This window comes from Emiliania huxleyi (assembly GCF_000372725.1).
Source record: "Emiliania huxleyi CCMP1516 chromosome Unknown EMIHUscaffold_177, whole genome shotgun sequence".
Taxonomy (NCBI): domain Eukaryota; phylum Haptophyta; order Isochrysidales; family Noelaerhabdaceae; genus Emiliania; species Emiliania huxleyi.
In genome coordinates this window covers 207,099-225,588 of record NW_005200814.1, presented here as the reverse complement: position 1 = coordinate 225,588, position 18,490 = coordinate 207,099, and the positions used below count along the sequence as shown (strand labels likewise).

Genomic DNA, 18,490 nt, shown 5'->3' with positions numbered 1-18,490 from the left:
ACGCCGAGGCCGGCGATGCGCGAGGGCGGCAGGGCAGACCCGACGAGCGGCTCGCTCGCGCGGTGGCGAAGCATCCAGGACGGCGCCGCGTCGCCGGCGGCCGCGTCCGCAGCCTCCTCCTTGTCCGCCTCCTCCGCATCGCCGTCGGCCGCCGTCTCCTTGTCGTCGTCCACCACGCGGTACTCGGTCGAGCGAAGCGCAACCTATCACCCGCGAGCCCTGCGGCTGACGCGGCCGCGCTCGACCACAGAGCGGATGCTTGCACGGGGGGGGCGGGGGGGCGGGGGGGCGGGGGGCGGGGGGCGGGGGGACGGGGGGGTTGGGGGGAGGGGGGGGGGCGGGCGTACGTCGATGCCAAAGCCAAAGAGAGGCACCGTGCCCGAGCCCGCCGCCGGCAGGTACCGCAGCGACACGGCGCACCGGCCCGCCGCCGCTTCCAGCAGCCGCTCGATCGCCTTGGCGAGCCCGGGCGAATGCGGGTCAACGTAGGCCACCAGCCGCGGAGAGCCGGCGCCCTCTCCGGCCGAGGGGAGCGCGTGGTCCACCACCTCGGCGGCGTCGCCTGCGCACGCGCCCGTTGTCGCCGCCGCGACCGCCGCCCGGATGGAGGCGTGCGTCTCGTTGCACGCCGCCGCGACGACTGCGCCGCGCCCTTCGTCTCGGCCCATCGCCGCCGCGGCGTGCTGCGCCCACGCCTCCACCATCGGCGCCTCGGTGCGTGCCGCCAGCGCGGCGGAGAGGGCGGCCAGCTCGAGCGGCGGCAGCTCGATCCGTCGGAGCACGCTCATCACGCACGGCGCGGCGGGCCGGCTGGCGCAGCGCGGGGCGGCCGCCCACGCGCGCCAGAAGCGGAGCACGCCGGCGCCGCCGTGCGAGGCGTAGAGCAGCGCCGCCGCCTCCACCGCCTGGTCGTCGTGCCACGGGGCGGCGCCGCTCACAGAGACGTGGCCCCGAGCCGCGGCCGCGTCGCCGCCGACGGCGCCGCCGACGGCGCCGACGACCAGCGCGCACCAGGGCGGCAAACAGCCGGCGACCGGCCGGAATGCCTCGGAGCGGTCGAGCGAGAAGAGGGCAGACCCTCTTCCGGACGTCTCCCCGCCGCCGTCGTCAAAGCCGTCGAGGGCCGGGTCGGCTTCGGAGGCGGGCGGCGGAGGCAGGCCGAGCCGGCCGGCCAGGGCGGCGGCGGTGAGGAGGCCCGCCGGAGGCGGCCCGCCCAGCCGGGCCGCCCGCTCCTCCTGCGTGTAGGCGCGGAAGGGCGGCCCGGCCGGCCTCGCAGGGTCGAGCTTTGGCGCCGGCTTGCGGCAGGCCGACGACCACTCCCGGCAGGCGCTCTCTGCGAGCTCGTCCGCGTCGACCGCGCCGTAGAGAGCCTCGCCGAGTTCGTTCTCCCAGCCCTCCTCCATCAGCGCCTGGCAGGCCAGCCGCAGGGTCGCGCACTCGACGCCGCACGGGCCGTCCTCCGCCTGCTTGACGAGCCGGAGCCGGCGGCCCTGCTCCTGGAGATCGAGCGACCGGAGCCACGCTCCGCCGTCCGCCTCGGGGTCGCACACGGTCTCGACGACCGACATGGCGTCCTCCTCGGACAGGGCCTTCTTTGAGCCCTTGCGGAGCTCGGCGAAGCGGCGATGCGCCGCGCTAACGAGAGACTCGCACGTCTCGCACCGGATGTGCTTGACGTCAGAGGGCACGCCGGCCGACGGCGTCTGGGCCGACGCCACGGAGAGCAGCGCGGCGGCTAGAGCAAGGAGGGGTTGTGGTGTGGTTCGGGGCATTCGTGACGAGTGTGGTCGCTGTGTGGTCGACGATGGAACACACGTTTCGGAGGAGGTCAAAGATTATCTTTCTGTGCGTGCTCGTGTCGTGCGTTGCGAATAAGGCCGACGGGTCCGAGGGCGAGCGTTCGCCCTGATGAGATCGGACAAACCAAACCCCACAAACAAACCCAAAAACGAGAATCCTACATACACTGAAAAACAAAACAAAACCCCACAAACAAACGGAGAAACCACAAACCACAACAACCCCACAAACCACAAACCGAAACAACCCAAACCCAAACAAAAATTGTCCCATGCGGGGATCGAACCCGCGGCCTAAGGCTCATAAGACCTTCGCTCTGACCCCTGAGCTAATGGGACTCGCTCGGATTCGAACCGGCAGCCACTCGATCGCGGCCGGGGCGCCGGAGCGACCGATCCACAAACGGCACGCAAAACAACCAGAAGCGACTGACGCTGTCATTCTTGTACCTCAATTTTTTTCGGGTGTATGTGGTGAGGAGTAGAGTGTGCCGTTAAATATACTTTAAATTTTTTCATGATCTTTTATATGGTAGCGGTGATATTGCACTTTACGACGATATTGCTAATGCTACACAAAATACGCCGTTTATGGTGCCAACGTAGAGTGCGCCGGCGCCGGCGCAGAAGTGCGCCGGCGCAAAACTCGGAATTTTTTTCTCTTCTTTCGCCGGACTCCTACCCCCTTCCGACGCGCGACACCGCACACCGCCCTCGGGTGTGCCCACACCACCTCGCACGATGGAGCCAGTCCCTCGACCCACGCCCCGCCGCCGCCTGCAAGCGTTTGTCGCCCCGCAGGGCAGCCGCACTCGGCGCCCAGCCCAGCGCCTCCCGGCCGCCGAATCCTCCTCCTCCTCCGCCGCCGTCGCCGCGCCCGCCGTCGCTTCGGCCGGCGCCTCCGGCTTCTCCATGGCGTCGCTGCCGTCCGACATGCTCGCCGCGATCCTGGAGCGGTGCTCGCCGCGCGAGGGCGCGCGGCTGATGCGGGTCTCGTGGGGGATGCGGGCGGCGGCGGGCGACGCCGCGCTCTGGCGCCGCCACTGCCTCGACCTCTGGCCTGAGGACGACTTTGCGAGCGGCCCGCCGAGCCCGGGGCGGTACGGCGTGCGCGTCAACCTGCTCCGCGGCTGCACCCTCTGCTCGACGCGACTCGACCGCTCCCGCCGCGACTCTGCGCGCGCTCTCGTCCTCTCGCTCGGCGGCGAGTGGGACGACTCCCTCACCACCGGCACGACGCACCTGGTCTGCGGCGCGGGCTACACGCCAAAGGCGATCCGGGCGCACCGCGCGCGCATCCCCGCCGTCACGCCCGACTGGCTGACCGCGTGCGTGCGCGAGGCGAAGCGGCCCTGTCCAGCCGCCTTCCGGGTGCCGCCTCTCGCGGGCGCGACGCTGACGACGAGCGGGCTGTCGCCCGCCGACCGGGAGGCGGTGCGGCGGCGGGTCATCGCCCTCGGCGGCAGCTTCGATTGCGCGCTGCGCGCCTCGGGCCCCGGCCGGCCCGGCACCACGCACCTGCTCGCCCTCTCGGCGCGGCTGTGCGGGCCAGACAAGCTGCGCGCGGCGCTGCGCTGGGCCATCCCGGTGGTGCACCCGCGCTGGCTCGAGGCGCTCGAGGGGGGAGGGCCGTGCGTCGAGCCGGACCGCTTCCGCCTGCTCAGCACCTGGCTGCCGACCAGCCTGAGCACGGGGACCGCGTCGGGCTAGCTCTGCGCCAGCGCCGGCCTGGTACAAACGCGCAAGTTGGTTTTGACCGCGCAAGACATAAATAAAGGGTGGCTAAGGGCTCTGCCTGCAAGGCGCCCGCGTCGCAGACGCGGTACCATTGACAAATCTGCGATATACCCCCACATACGAAAAAATACGGTAAAAAAATCCGAGAATATACGCGTGGTCCGTGCACACCCAAATCCGACGATGTCCGTGCAAGCCTTCAGTTGGTGCCAAGACATCCGTAAAATTGAAGCCAACGCAAAGAACGTCCGCCAAATCCGTGCTTTCGGAGCAACTGAGGGGAAAAGCCGCTGATCGCCAGCCCAGCGTGCCCGCGGCCACGAAGAGACCGCCGTGCATAGCCGCCGTTAGGCCCGAAAATCAAATGTGTATTTTTGGAGCCACGCGGACGCGGAACGAGTTGTCGCACCACGGGGTGAGGGTGACTTTGGGAGGAGCGGCGGCGCGGTCGCAGTCACAGAAGCGGCGGTCGCAATCAGCGCCATGCTTGACGTCGAGGAGGCAAGTTTTCTTTTGTGCGTGGGAGTTTGGTGGTAAAGTTCTTTTAGACTGCGTGGGGCTCGTGTGTGGCCGTTAACGGAGCGGAGAGGCGTGGCGGCGGAGCGGCCAGAAGTTGGCCGTTTTAGAGTGGGCCCCGAGTTTGATCTTTGAAAAGGGCGACGGACGCTTGCGTACTAGCCTCCAACAACGCCTCCCCGGCGCAGAGGGGCCCCCGGAGGGATAACCGCTCCACGCCACGCCGCTTGCGGCGGTCCTATTCCCGCGCAATCAATTTCTCTTTTCGGCCCGTAAAAGTCCCGAATGGTGGCGGCCCACCCGCAGCAGCGTGTCTCCGACCTTCTCGCGCAGCACGCGCAGCGCATAGCGTCACTGGCCAAGGCGCTACGCGACGAGCCCGGCTTTGAGCCGTCACGGCACGACGACATCTGGCTGCTTCGATACTGCCTCTCCTACCCAGACACGGCATCCGCGAGCCGAGCGGCTGCACGTGGACTATCCTGGCGGCTGAAGAACCAGCAGGATGGCGTGACGCGGCGAGTCATGGCCCTGCCGATCGACGCTTGGCCCGGCTACCTTGAGTGCGTGCCGTACCTAGGACTGCATGTTTTCATGGCAGAGGACGCGGCACTCCTGGTGGCACTACTCGTGCTGCGCCGCTGCCAGTTCCGAGAGATGGCGGCGAAAGTGCCCACCCAGACGATCATCGCCTTCTTGACCCACCTCAAGGCGGCCCAGCCCTAGCCTTCACCCTCGCCTCCAGGCCACGCCCTCCGGCCAGCCTCTCTCGCGGCAGAGGACCACCTCTCTCGCACCCTCCGCCGAGCCAGGGCAGGCGCCGCGCACCACCCGCCTCCGCCGCCGCACTCAGGAGTACACCTTTGCCGTCACCGACGCCGCCACCCGCCGGAGCGGCGTCCTGCACAAGACGCTCCGCATCAACCTCTGCGCCGGCATCTCGAGGGAGATTGTCTCGCCCTACCTGTGGATGGCGACGGCGCGCGCAAACAGCGGCTCGGCCACCGCCTTCCCGCAGCTTCTCCACGCCGAGCTCCACGCCGACCCGCCGCCGCTGCTCCAGCTCCTCTTCAACCGGCGCCGCACTAGCGGCACATGCCGCCACATCCAGACATCTCGGCGCAGCTCGGCAGCCGCAGCTCCTCGTCAGCCGAAGCATCGCGCCGAAGCACCGCCCCTCTCTGCCCTCCTCCCATCTCTCCGCCTCCCCAGCAACGCCACGCCCTCGCCCAATCGCGGCGGCAGGAGAGGCGGTGAGAGAGGCGTTTCCGCGAGGCCCCGAGGCCCCTCCCGCCCCTCGCCTTCAGGCTCGTCAAGCCGCTGCTGCCGCCAAAGACGGTCGAGGGAGAGGGCCGCTGCCCTTCGCACCTCGCCGGCTTCAACCCCCCCCCCCCCTGCCCCTCTCTCCAGGTCGAGAAGATGGCCCTTGTCTCGACCGGCGCCGACGGCGACGCGAGTGCGGTCGTGGGCGGGCTGCTGGGAGAGGCTAACGTGCCGGACGTGCTGGGAGGGTGCGCCCACCTCTCGGAGCGCCGTGGCGGCGCCTGCTCGCCGCCTCTGACGGAGCGGCGGCTCCTCCTAGGCGGCTTCTCCTCGGGAGCGGCCTCCTGAGCGGCTCATTGCGCGAGCAGGACGAGGCGCGGAGCGCAGAGGCAGGCGCCGCATCGCCCCCGTGCGAACCCGCCCCACCGAGCCGGCCTCCGTACACGGATGCGCTCGTGCAGCACCACGAACCCCCGCCTTCCGCCGGGCCTGTACACTCCTCCCCGGGCCAGAGCGGCTCGGCTCGGCTGCTGCTCGGTTTGGGTGCTGCGGTCGCCCTCGCCGTCGCCACAGCCGTGTTCGCGCCGCGAGACGGGGGCGGGGTGGCTCGAGGCAGCTTTGCCAGGTGAGACGCTTGAGAGCCGGTGGTGTGGTGAAGTGTGGCGTGGGGCCAGCGCGCACAGTTCTCGGGTTTTTTAACTTCATTACTTTCGCGTCTGCGGTGCACACACATTTACGAAAATACAGTAGCGCCCGGGGAGAGGTGTGTCGTGTGTGGCGGGGGCGTGCGTGGTGTGTTAGGACTAGACGAGAAATAGGCGCCAGAGGCGTTTCTCGATTTTGCCGGGGGAGGCCGCCGTGACTTTCCGGTTACACGTGTACAGTCGCTCAATGGTCAATCCGGCACGATGACCACCTTGCCTGTGGACCGGCGCCCTTCGAGCATGTCGAAGGCGTCGTGCGCTCGCGAGAGCGGCACGCGTGCGCAGACGTGCGGCCGGATCTCGCCGGCGGCCCACCACGCGATGAGCTGCCGCGCGGACGCCAGGAGGGTGGCCGGGTCGTGCTGCAGGTGAGCACCCCAGAAGAGGCCGGAGCAGGAGACATTCTTGACGAGGAGCAGGTTGGCCGGGATCTTTGGGATGCTGCCCGCGGCAAATCCGATGACGACGGCGCGCCCGTTCCAGTTGAGCGAGCGGACGACGGGCTCGAGGAGCTCTCCCCCGGCCATGTCCAGCGCCACGTCGACGCCGCCCTTGCCCGCCGCCTCCTTGAGCGCGGCTCGGAAGGCCTTGCCGTCCAGCCCGGTGTAGTTGATGCCGCACGCGGCGTCGGCACCCTTGTCGGAGGCGACGGCGAGCTTCGCATCGGAGCCGGCGGCCGCGATGACCCTCCGCGCGCCGAGCTTGAGCGCCAGCTCTACTGCGGCCAGGCCGACCCCGCCGGCCGCCGCGGTGACGAGGACCGACTCGCCGGGCTGGAGCTGGCCGCGCGACGTCAGCGCGAGGTGCGCGGTGCCGTAGTTGACGAGCAGGGCCGCGGCCTCGCCCAGGTCGACCGACGGGCCGTCCGGAAGCTTGAGGCACGTTGCCGCGTCGGCGACGCAGTCGCTCGCGTAAGCGCCGCCGCGGTTGAGGCAGATGATCCGGTCGCCGAGAGAGAAGCCCTCGACACCGTCGCCAACCTCGCTAACCTCGCCCGCCAGCTCGTTCCCCGGGACAAATGGCGGCTCCGCCTTCTCCTGATACTGCCCACGAGTCTTCAGCAAGTCAGCAAAGTTGACGCCCGCCGCGGCTACGCGGATCCGCAGCTGCCCGCGGCCCGGCGGGCCCACCTTCCAATCCGTCCGATGCACCAAGCGCTCGCCAAGCGCTTCGCATACAGCCGCTAATGCGAGACCGCGGCGGAGCGTGCGAGCACCCGCCGGTAACGGGGCAAGACGGCGATAGCAGCGCATCATTTTGTTGCAGTGAGTCGGCGCGAAAAAAACAAAATCTGAAACGGAGCAAACAAACAAAGAAAGATTTCGGATTTCTTTTCTCCGGGTATGTTTGTAAGAGCCATACCTAGTGACGGCCGCCGGAGCCGGAGCCAGGCAGGCCGAACGAAACGGAAGGAAGTGAACCACCTTCGTAGAAAGAGCCACATACCGGTATATACAGACGACCCACATAAAAGGTGGGGTACACAAGAAAAACACACCTATGCGCCTCGCGCGCGCGTGAACAGGCTACTACAGGGCCGTATTTAATCAGGAGTCCAGGGAGGCCCAGGCCGTCGTGTTGCGAGGCACTGCGTCCAACGCAACTACGCAAGCAAGTAGGTAGGATCCCCAACCAAGCAAGAGAAGCTCTGTCGGCCACCACAGAATCTTCTACGAGGCCTCGAGGCGCTCCATGACTCACACTCGACTCGAGACGACACTTCACACCGTACATACGTTGGACGCCTGGCAGTGTGTTCCCAAGCCTTTTATAGTTCGCCCCCCAGCCCACCCACCCTGCCCGGCCCCGCGCGGCGCACATACCCTCTGCTGTCTCCTGCAGGGTAGGGAAAGGCAAAATCAGAACGATGGACTCGGATCCTGCTGACCAAGCTCCTCTTGTAGCTCGATCGGTCACACCGCCATCGCCGTCGGGGAGAGGGGGGACGACACTGCCTCGGCAGCGTGCACCGTGCACCTCGATCCTGTACCGTGTTTGTTATGACCCCCCCCAATGAACATACCAGTGAGGGAGGGCGAGACGATCGAGGGGTCCCGTACCATGCGGAATCGACCCTATCCAGTGCTCAAGTGCTCAAGTTCGCTCTGAATTGAAAGGGCCACCTCAGGGCGGAGAAGTTCTGCTTTCGTTCCTTCGCCTCCAAATGGCGACGCCCATGGCCGTGCCACACACCCGCGAGACGACCGTCGCCCTCGGTGTCTTTTCGCATCCATCCTATTACCGGCGGCGCGTGGTCATCGCAGACACGTGGATGGCGCGCTTTGGCCGTGCGTGGACCGTGCGGTTTGTGCTCGGTGGCGTGGAGCTGCTTGCAAACCGAACGCATGTCGTCTTGCCAGTCAACGACACCTGGAGTGGGAATGGTGTGAAGTTCCGCGCATGGCTCGAGTTTGCTTTGGTCTATCACACCGATTTCATAGCCAACGCTGACGATGACGCTTTCGTGTCTCCAAAGATACAGGCGGACCTGCTCGGCTTCCAGCGCGCCAGACTCGTTGCCTATGGCGCGGTGGAGTGGTGCGCGTACGACGAGCAGCGCGCGCAGATGTATGCTTGGGGTGGGGGCGCATGGGAGTCTCTCTCTGGGTGGAGGAGGGCGGACGGCTTTGGAGACTCACCTCCGTTTCCCTTTGTCAAGGGCCCGTTTATGGCCTTTTCGAGCGACCTGGTGCGGGCGTTGATACCTCCCTTGCGTGAGATCGAGGCGCGGACCGTCCTGGGCGGCCCTCGCATCCTCATGGATGTGGTGGCTGGATATGCTCTCTCGACGTACCTCCGCTCGCTATCCATCACGCTGCTCGACATCGGACGGACCACCAAGGCCGAGGAGTCTTCTCGCGGCTTTGCGGAGATGCGCCGCGGTCGCGACCTGAGAAAGGGCTGTCTGAGGGTGCTACACTTTGGATCCAACACGAGACAGAATTCGCGATCGCGGAAAGAAGCCGAGTTTCTCGATTTTCGAACGATGATGACTGCGCGGAATCTCGCCGACGCGAAGTGTAACCGTCCTCTCCGCTTCCGCTGCCATCCGTTTGATGACTACGTGAAGCTCAGCCCCAAGAAATTGAACCAGACCATAGGGGGCCGGGAGTGGCGGTACTGCAGGGGCTCACTTGAAAGGTAGAGGGGCACGGCGCATGTACGAGGATGCTTAAAATAGGGACGTCGTGCCAATGCCAGTGAAGGTGTCGAGGTGCGTGCTACGTCCCGCGCGCTCTCTCATGCACGCTCTCCACCATAGCTATGCGTCAGGGTGTCGGCTCTAATTTTGTGACTACTGCATGAAGTGTACAAGACCCAGGCTTTCGAGGCGGACAAGGCCACGAGCGTGGGTACGCGAGGCCCACGAGCACACAAGCACCCCGCCGAGAGATAGACCGACCACTGCACCAGACCGACCTCGCCCCGCCCCCGACACACGACCCCTCTGCTCACCACCCTGCAAACCTAGCAAAAGGGACTCAGGCTGGCAGTGGGCTTGTGGAATCGCGCATGCGGGCGAGTATCTCCACCGCGGTAAGCTCGGCGGAATCGCGCTGGCGCTTCTTTTGCAGCCTTGGCGAAGCGCCCTTGCTCCAGTCGGCCGGCGGGGGCACAGCGGCCGACGCTTGGACCCGAGTCTGGAGAATGCCCATCGCGCGCTCGTGCATAACGTGCATCTCGCGAATGTAGCGCTCGAGCTCCGGGCTACGGCGATTGGACTCGTCTGTCCAACGCGGCCCGGATTCCGCCGGGTCCTGCGCGTTGGGGCGCTCAAAGCCCAGACCGAGGGCCATCTTCAACTGAGCCAGGGGCACTGGCATGCCTGCCAGTGCGATGACCTCGCGACGCAGCGCCGCCTGGCGCACTCGCTGCGAGTCGAGAGGGACCACGCCTTGCATCGGATGCTGTCCGAGGTTGGGCATCGATCGGGGCCAGTGCCTGGGGGGGCGCAATTTGCCGCTCCCCCCCATTGGGTGTGGCGTTACCAGTTACGATGAGGACATGGCCTGTCCCCCTCACATCTCCTGTTGGAAACAAGGAAAATTCCGCGAACGAACGATATCGACAGCCCCCCCGCCCGGATTGGGGAACCCGGGGCAGGGCGCTCACTGCATGGACAATCATGTAGCCAAAACGCAAAGCAGGAGATTTCTCCCCCCGATAAATTAGGCGGGTTTTGCCCACCGGGGCCCCGGCCGAGCGGCACCCCCAGGGCCCGAGGGCCGGTTGACTCGTTGTAATCGAGCATTTCCGGACACTCCGCGATCCAGTTCCGGACGCCGCGATCCAGTATGCCTGCCCTGCATTTGGAGCCAGCGCCGCACGCCAAGCCGCAAGACAACCCAGCCTCCGGGACCTCATTTCCCGGAGCCTCCCTTTTCCGCCCTCGCCTCGCGCGCCGCATCAGCGAGCTCCCAGAGCCTGACACACGTCAGAGAGGCGCGTGAGGCCTGCTACCCACGCTGGCCCGCTACCCTACCCCTCGCCCCCCCCCCCCCCTTCCCCACGCCTGCCACTCAGCCGCTCGAGCCGCGCCTCGTCGCGCAGAGTCAGCGATGCGTCGCCGACGGCCTCGCCCATCCCGTTGAAGTAGTGCACGCCCAGCTCGGCGGCCCGGCCTGTGGGATGGGTCGGGCCCACCGCGGCGCGCAGCACGACGGCGGCGGCGGTCGCGGCGTCGCGCATGAAGAGCGGCAGCGCGTACCGCTCGAGCGCGTCCGTCAGCCGCGCGCCAACGCTTGGCAGCAGCTCCTCCCACTCAGCGAAAGAGACAGGCAGCGAGAGGGGGGGCAGCGCGGCGAGCGTCGTCGGCAGGTCGCGGTCGCTCGCTGGATCGCCTGCAGCACGCGCCGGGACTGTCTCATCGCCAGAAGGGCTGGCGGGGGCGGTGCCGGTGCCGGTCCGTCGCCGTGTTGACGACGCCAGGGTGGACGGACGTCGAGCGCGCCACGAGGCCGCGCGCGAGCATCTCTTTGGCGAGGAGGACGCCTGCGGGACGTGTCACGGGTAATCTCGGGTCATCTCGGGTCATCTCGGGTAATCAGCACGCCTGCGGGACGTGTCACGCGTCACGGACGCGACGTTTCACAGGTCCCAGCTCCCCCGGCGAGGAGGGCGCCGCTCAGCTTGGCGCGCGCGTACGCGCCGAACGACCAGCCGGTCGCAGGCACGAGCGGGCTCTCGACGAGGTTGCTCACGCCCGGCGCAGCCGCAGGCCAGCAGAGCGGGGCGCACGGGAGAGGGCCGGGCAGCGCACAGCCCGCCGTCACCTCGCCCGCGAGATCGCCCTCGCCTGAGGACGACACCGCCCCTCGGTCACGATCGACTCGTAGCCGCACCCGCGAGGCCGCCCCCTCGCCCGAGGACGGCTCGAGCGATCACTCGAGACGCTACTCTCACGGCGCACTCTCGGCTGCCTGTCTCTGTCTCGGCTACCTCTCGCGCCCGAGCCCGTCTCGAGCGAGCCGTCGAACCCTCCGAACCGCATCGCATCCGACGACACGACGACGGCGGTGGCGGAGGGGCCAAGGAGGTGGAGCGAGGCGAGGCCGCGCACGAGAGCTTGGTGTCCGTAGTACATGGCGTAGAGCCCCTCCTCGAGCCCCGACTCGCCGCTCCGCCCGCTCCCGCCGCTGCCCAGAGGCACAAAGCCCGCGTTCAGGACGAGCAGCTCGATAGCGGCGCCGCCCGTCGCCTCGCCGGTCGCGGAGGCGAAGCGCGCCGCGGTCGAGAGCCGCGCCAGGTCGAGTGGCGCGTCTGGCGGGATGACTAGCCGCGAGCCCGGCACGTCGAGCCTGGCCAAGATCTCAACTCGCGCCGCGGAGCAGCGGGCAGCCGAGCGGCAGCCCATGACGACGGTGTGGCCTTGGCGGGCGAGCTCGGCCGCAACCTCACGGCCGATGCCGCTGCTCGCGCCCGTGACGAGCGCCACGACTGGAGCCGTCGGCGAGACCGCGGGCGGCTTGAGGACGCCCCCATCGACCCTCTGCTTAAGGGTTCCAAGGGCGGTGGCAGCCAGCGCGAGCGCAACAGATGGCCGGCTGACGGAGAGCAGGGAGAGCGAGACCCAAGTCGCCATAATCAAGCCGAGCAGGGCGTGCGGCGGCAGCCCAGCCTCGTTGAGCGCCGGCTCGAAGATGAGGCCGTCCACTGCCCTAAAGGTGAATGCCGCGGCGAGCGGCAGCGGCAGCGCAAAGCGGATCGCCGTCCCAGTCCACGAGAGCTGCGCCGCCGCAGTTCGTCGCTGCCGCAAATCGTCGCGAGCAGCGGCGCGGGCGAATTTTGCCTCCATGCGGACACGTTCTATTTTTTCGTGGCTATACCGGTCTCGAGGTTCTCGAGGTTCTCGAGGTGGATATCCTTTGGCCGCGTTGGGTAGTCTCGAGGTGGATGTCCTTCGGCCGCGTTGGGTAGGTGTGGGAACAAGCTTGGAGCTCCGAGCTCGAGCATCCCTCGAAAGTTCACGGAGTAGGCTGGGGCTATACCAGACAGGCTGTGCGATGTTGTTCAGAGTACTTTAGAGCTGGTACCCCGTAGGTGGCGCTCGTGCAATGCCCTTCTTTGCTTTCTTTCTTTCCTTCCGCCGAGCGGCTGCGTGCGACATCGCCTGTTTGGACTCACCAAGGGTTTTGTGTCGGCCGCGAGCTCTTGACCGGGCAAGGGCTGACGTTTGGGACCCGGGACGAAGCGGACGACGGATGAAGGAAATGCGTGAGTGGGGCCCGGGGTCGTGCGTTTATGTGAGTGAAGAGAGATATTTCGTTTAGGCTTTAGCGGGAATCCGGGCTCTCCACACTGGCGCGCCCCCTGAGCGCGGGAGCCCGCACGCCACATCAGCTCACTTGACAGCACTACTGGCATAATTGACACGGCGCGACCATCCCCTCCCACAACACTTGAGTAATCCGTCTATGCCTCTGAGCCGACAAAAACGCGGACCTCCCCTTTGTTGGTTCCCAAATCCGTTGCGCGCTTGGAGTGAGTGGAGCACTTGGAGTGGTGGGTGCCTTCTTTTCAAGCGGAAGGCAGGCAAGGCCGTTCGTTCAGCGCTCCATCTCGGTCGCCTCTGGCGCGCCTTTGGCTTTGTTGTTCGCCGTCTTGAGCTCGCGGTACATGAGGCACGTGGTGCAGGAGCCGAGGCACCACACCTGGCAGCATTCGCAGCACGGCCCGGGCGATGCCGAGTCCTTGTTGAGCTTGACCGCCGCGGCCTTCATGATGTTGATATCTGGCGGGGGGAGCTGTGTGGTGAGTGGGGCCAGTTTGGGTCGAGCGGGGAGGGCGGCGCAGCGCCGCGCCGTAGAAGCAGCATGTCTTGTCCGGGCATGCAACTAGCCCGATCAAAGCCCCGATGAGGCTGAAGGTGCACGAATTGAAGCAGCAGCTCTGGCAGTTGGCGAACTCGTTCGCTGGCTCCATATTCTTTCCGACCGTTACGTCTGGGCCGATCATCTCGCCGATCGTGCAGCGGGCGCAAAGCGGGCAGCAGGACACGTACATGCAGCCACCACAGTCCTCGAAGCAGCCAAAGGTCTCGCCCCACTTCTCCGTGCCCTGTACGAGGCGGCGGGCCGATTGGTGAAGTGGTGGCTCGCGGCCGCGGTGGGGTGTGATGGTGTGAGCGAGGTCGGGGATCCCTATGTGAGACGGTTGAGGTCGAGCCAAGCGACTGTGGCGGTGGCGCGGCGACGGCAGCAGCGTTGTGGTTTGGGATGATCGCTGATCGTGTCGCGAGCGTGCGATGGCGTGCGACGGGGATGTCCAAGGGTGGTCGCACCGAGCCCGCCGACGCGGTGTTGCTCTTCAGGTCCGCCATGGTCTTGGCTCACGGCAATGAGGCGCGCGTTTCTGGCCCTTGATAGCAAGGCGTTGTCGCGGTGATGGGTGCCTTTCAATTTCCCGGCCGATGAAGTGCCGCATCCTCTCCTCGTTGCCGGGGAAGGGCAGCTTCTCGATGGCGGCGGTGTTGGCCTCCGAGGGCTTGTAACCGTCGCCATTGGCGACGTACCCGAGGAATTCAACCTCCCCCACTCCAACCTTGCACTTGGCCGCGCGCAAAGTGAAGCCGGCACTGGCGAGTCTGTCGAGGACCTGCCCCAGGTGCCCGAGGTGCTCCTCCCACGTTCTCGAGCAGATCAGGACGTCGTCTATGTACACGATGACGAAGTCGAGGCCCCGGAGCACCTCCTCCATGATTGCTTGGAAGCAAGCGCTCGCCCCTTGCATCCCCATGGCCATGCACTTGAACGAGTAGCGCCCGTTGGGCATGTTGAGGCTCATGGCCTTCGATGCCCGCGGCGTGGCCGGGATCTGATGGAAGGCGCTGTTCATGTCAAGCGCGGTCATGAAGCGTGCGCCGCCCAGCCTGTCGAGACATGCTTGCAGGGTGGGCAGGGGGTAGAACGCAGGCACAGTAGCAGCGTTGACCGTGCGGAAGTCGAAGGCCACCCGGTATCCGCCCTTGGGCTTAGGTACCACCACACAGGCGCAGCCGTGCGCTTCCTGCGAGGGCACCAGTGCTCCGACCGCAAAGAAGGTCCGCTGCATCTCGAGTATGGCCTCCTTCTGCTCGTGCCCCTGGTTGAAGTAGGGCTTGTTCTCTATGACCTTCGTCCCGCCCTTTTCTGGGTCGAATTCGGGGCGGAGGGTCACATCGAACACGCCCGCCAGGCAGCTCCCGATGCGGTCCCCCTTGGGGAACACGTAGCGCCTCCGCTCCGTGTAGGTCTCCATTAGCTGCTTGATGCGCCGCTCGTACGCCTCTGTGTCCACGTCTGCTCCCTCGGGCATGGGGTGGGTGGCCCTAGCGACCTCCTCCGCCGACAGCTCGGGTGGCTCGGGCGGCCGCACTGCGTAGTCGAAGTGGCCCTTCTCATCGGGCAGGTAGTAGCTGCACAGCACGGTGCCCTTTTGCAGGATTCGTTCGCAGGTCTCCTTGACGTCTAGGACGACTTGGAAGTGCCCCCCCATGACTGTGGTCACGTACGTGCCTATGCCCAGCCGCCCCGCTGCGCAGTCTCGGCCCACGTCGGTGTCGGGCGGCGGCGCGGCCATCGCAGCTACCGCTGCACCGGTCGGAGGCTGCGTAGGCGACGTCCAAGGCGTCGGAGCCGCCCGCAGCTTGCAGAATCCGGCTGCGTTGTTCCCTGCCCAGCGCCACACTATACAGCACGTCGTGCGCGCAGTACTCGATGGTTTGCGGCGCCGCCGGGCGCTTCCGGAAGATGCCTCGCTCTTCCCGTGGCATAGTGGCCTTGTGAGGCAGCTCGACCTTGAGGGTGTCCTTGAGGGCCTCGCCCAGGTTCCGACCCTGGTGGAGCGCCTTGCCCCGCGAGAGCGCGTCGCAGAGCGCAGTGTCGAGGACCGATTTAAGTCGGATCCCGTACTCCCGTAGGATTCGCGTGTCGTTCCGGTGCGAGTGCATGCACTTGACGATCTTGGGGTCCGTAAGATACGACTTGAGGCCCGGTATCTGGCCCGCCGTCGCGTGGTTGACGAAGTAGTCGCGCAGGATTCGCCGATTGACGTGCGTGTCGAGGAGCAGGACGCGCGTCCCCGTCTCACCCCGGTATGCGACCTGCAGGATGTCGCAGTAGGAGGGGCGGTTGCCTGGGAGCATCATGAACTCGAGGTCCACCGCCATGAATGCGACGACCCCGGCGCTCCGCTCGAAGGAGCTTTCCTGCTCGCACTCCGGGTGCTCTTGCGCGTTCTCGCGCCACTTCTTCAACAGCAGGAGCTCCTGGGTCACGTCGCTGTCTTCGGCGAGGAGCGCATAGCTGGCGGCAGCGGCCTTGCTCGTTGGCTGCGCCAGTTGCTGCAGCTCGGCCGTCTGCCGGGCGATGGCGATGGACCGCTGCTTCTCCTCGTCGAGACGGTCGAAGGCGTTGCTGACGCATCGCTGCACAGCCGCCTTCTCCCTCTCGCCTGGCTCTGCCGCGTTTGTGTCGCCGTCGCCGCCGTCTGCCACGGCGACACTGGCACTTGCGGTTGCCAGACTCGAGTCGGCCGAGTCGGCGCGCAACGTCCGCACGGCGTGCCGCCGGAACGCTCGCCCCATCACGGGGTGCCGCCGCGTGCTCTCGCCGGCGTGCCACGCGCCGTAGACTTCGCGGAGCACCGCCATCATGGCCTCCTCATGCTCCGTGTCCATGGTGGGTCGCTCTGTCTTAGGCGCTAGCACGTCCACCCACGTGGCCGCTTTGTTCAGTCGGGCCGCCGGAAGCTGCCTTTGCGAGGCCGGGATGACGGCGAAGAGGGTGCCCCGGAATCGTATGTAGTCGCGCGCGCCGCGTGCAGCGTGATCGGCCCATGCTTCCACGCGCGCGTCGTGCGTGCCTGTCATGCCCTTGAGTGACTCGAGGGTGGCGGCGGAGGAACGACCTGTGACAACAATCGTGTTCGCTCTCGCGAGACCCGCTTGTGGGTAAGAGTAGGGTCAAGTGCGTGTGTGAAGGCCCGCGAGTAGCTCTCCCCATCTCCAAAACCCCTGCTTACGGCACACAGCAGTACGATTGTACGCGTATCGGAGCACATAAACCATCATACGAGGTTCTTATACCAAGGTCTGTAAAAATGAAAATGAAACATGCGTACACTGGTCACTGGAGTACACCGCCGTTCCCCCCGCCCACGAGTCATGTTGGGCCGACTCCTTTTTGCACGATCGCGGTCCATAGCGGAGAAGAAAAGAGATGCGTGATGAAATTGGCGAGCCGCCTGCCTCCTCACCGCGGACGCGCCTGCTGCCTGCTTGCAGGTCTCGACGCAGACTGAGGTCGTCGTTGCGGGTTCACAAAAGTCACCGCCAGCCGTGGGCGGCCGTGAACGAGTAGGTCGACCGCCTCGCCAACCTGCGAGACACACAAGTGTGGGGGCCTCTCAATGTGTCGACCGTCCCAGGGGTGTGAGCGGGTGGAACTAATAGGCGATAGGGGAACACGCACCCCACCCCGTAGCCCGTGCAGCGTCGTGGTGCCGCAAGCGGTGCCCTTCGCAAGGACTTGTGTCCCTCGGTGGCCGACGTGTGAGACGAGCCCTCGAGCGACAACGACGACGTCGCCGTTGCGAAACTCCGGCGCGGCAAACCCGCGGTGGAGCTCCTCCTCCGCCGGCCGCCAGCTGGGAACCACCGTCTTGATCTCAGCCCCGGCGCCGGCTCCCCCCCTCGCCTCCATTTCTGCAAGGGTCGAGGCGACCAAATCGCCCGGGTGCATCTCGCGGTCGCTCAACCGGTCGAGGCTCCCGTCGCGAAGCTGGCGCTCCTGACTGCGCAGCACGAGCGGCGCGAGCCTCGGCAGCAGCTGGCGGTAGTGCGGCCGGAGAGCCGCGCCGGCAAGCTTGTGCGAACCCAGGAACTGCCGGAGGAGCTGCAGCGCGGCGCACACGACTGGCGGGTCCATGGTGCCGAGCGCTGCGCGAATTGGCGGGATGACGTCCGCCGTGGCTGGGAGTAGTCCGCCGGTGGGCCCTGAAGCGTCGATGAGCTCCGCCGCGCCCTGGGCGGCGAGGAAGCGGCAGTCTGCAGACGGGTCGCACAATCCCTCGAGGAGCAGAGGGAGGAGCTCCGCTGCATCCGCCTCACCGGGCGGGAGGGACCAGAGCACACGCTTGTTGGCGCTCGCGAGCCTACACACGTAGCGGGTGCGTGCTTGTAACAGGGCCTTGTGGCGTATGGCACACGTGTCTCTGCTGAATCTAGGCCGGACGCCTCACGGGGAGCGAGCCATTCTCGCGGGCGGCAGAGAAGTTTGGAGCGCTGGCGGACGAGGGATCGAAGGCCCCGGCGACTGGCGCGGGCACCGATGATGCCGGAAGCTCATTCTGACGCCGCGTCGAATAGCAGGGGGCCCCGCTCCCGGCACGACAGCGGCGCGGCCTGCCAGAGACGCGGTGGAGGTGCGCAGGCTGGTACTGGGCCTGGCCGACATTAAAGACCGTCTTTGCGGGCGCTGGTGTTGACCGCGGCGGCAGCGCTTTGCCGTGCAGCTGCCGCTCTCGCCGTGCCTCGTCGAGGAGCGCGGCAGCGGCCGTCATACAATGGGCCTATGGGGCGGGGCGCTCTGGCGCCCACAGCCCAATTCGTCGGTTTGGACGCCCGTTACGCCCGGCGCGTGACATCTTCCGCCGGGCGCCGTCTCCGCAAAAATCGAACTGGGTTTTTGGTGTGTTGTTGGCAAATCAAGACACAGAGCTCACAAAATCACAGTGGGTGGAAAGCGAACGAGCCCTCCTTCGCCTTTTCAAACACAGAGAAAGGAATGAAAGGAAGGGAGGGACAAGGAAGGCACTCGACTAATTGAAAAAGGAAACAAAAAAGAAAACACACACCCAAGGGAGGGATGGGAGGACGGCACGCCGCCACCACACAGGGATTTTAAGAAGAGGGGTGTGGTGCGCTATCCGTCGCCCACCCTTGGGCGTCTGCCTCGTCCTATCTCTCTTCGCAGTCCCTCGCCGATTCTCGCT

The 18,490-nt window shown here is 66.4% G+C and overlaps 4 protein-coding genes across 4 annotated transcripts; 1 reads left to right on the top strand and 3 right to left on the bottom strand.

Moving 5' to 3' along the window:
- Window positions 1-2,540: 2,540 nt before the first annotated feature.
- EMIHUDRAFT_112889 (hypothetical protein) lies at window positions 2,541-3,509 on the top strand (the record flags this gene model as incomplete). The annotated part of the gene is made up of 1 exon (XM_005783786.1): window positions 2,541-3,509. The coding sequence occupies one exon, from the start codon at window positions 2,541-2,543 to the stop codon at window positions 3,507-3,509; it is 969 nt and encodes a 322-aa protein (XP_005783843.1).
- Window positions 3,510-6,210: 2,701 nt separating this feature from the next.
- Window positions 6,211-7,463, bottom strand: EMIHUDRAFT_232019 (alcohol dehydrogenase; the record flags this gene model as incomplete). Its single annotated transcript, XM_005783785.1, has 2 exons — window positions 6,211-7,202; window positions 7,382-7,463. 2 exons carry the CDS (start codon window positions 7,461-7,463, stop codon window positions 6,211-6,213), a joined length of 1,074 nt encoding a protein of 357 aa, XP_005783842.1.
- Window positions 7,464-10,134: 2,671 nt separating this feature from the next.
- EMIHUDRAFT_468220 (hypothetical protein) lies at window positions 10,135-12,314 on the bottom strand (the record flags this gene model as incomplete). The annotated part of the gene is made up of 4 exons (XM_005783784.1): window positions 10,135-10,444; window positions 10,533-10,860; window positions 11,112-11,315; window positions 11,459-12,314. The coding sequence occupies 4 exons, from the start codon at window positions 12,312-12,314 to the stop codon at window positions 10,381-10,383; spliced, it is 1,452 nt and encodes a 483-aa protein (XP_005783841.1). The 3' UTR covers window positions 10,135-10,380.
- Window positions 12,315-13,065: 751 nt separating this feature from the next.
- EMIHUDRAFT_232015 (hypothetical protein) lies at window positions 13,066-18,058 on the bottom strand (the record flags this gene model as incomplete). Its single annotated transcript, XM_005783783.1, has 8 exons — window positions 13,066-13,263; window positions 13,355-13,576; window positions 13,800-13,841; window positions 14,537-15,012; window positions 15,086-16,370; window positions 16,638-16,771; window positions 16,974-17,650; window positions 17,790-18,058. The coding sequence occupies 8 exons, from the start codon at window positions 18,056-18,058 to the stop codon at window positions 13,066-13,068; spliced, it is 3,303 nt and encodes a 1,100-aa protein (XP_005783840.1).
- Window positions 18,059-18,490: the final 432 nt, after the last annotated feature.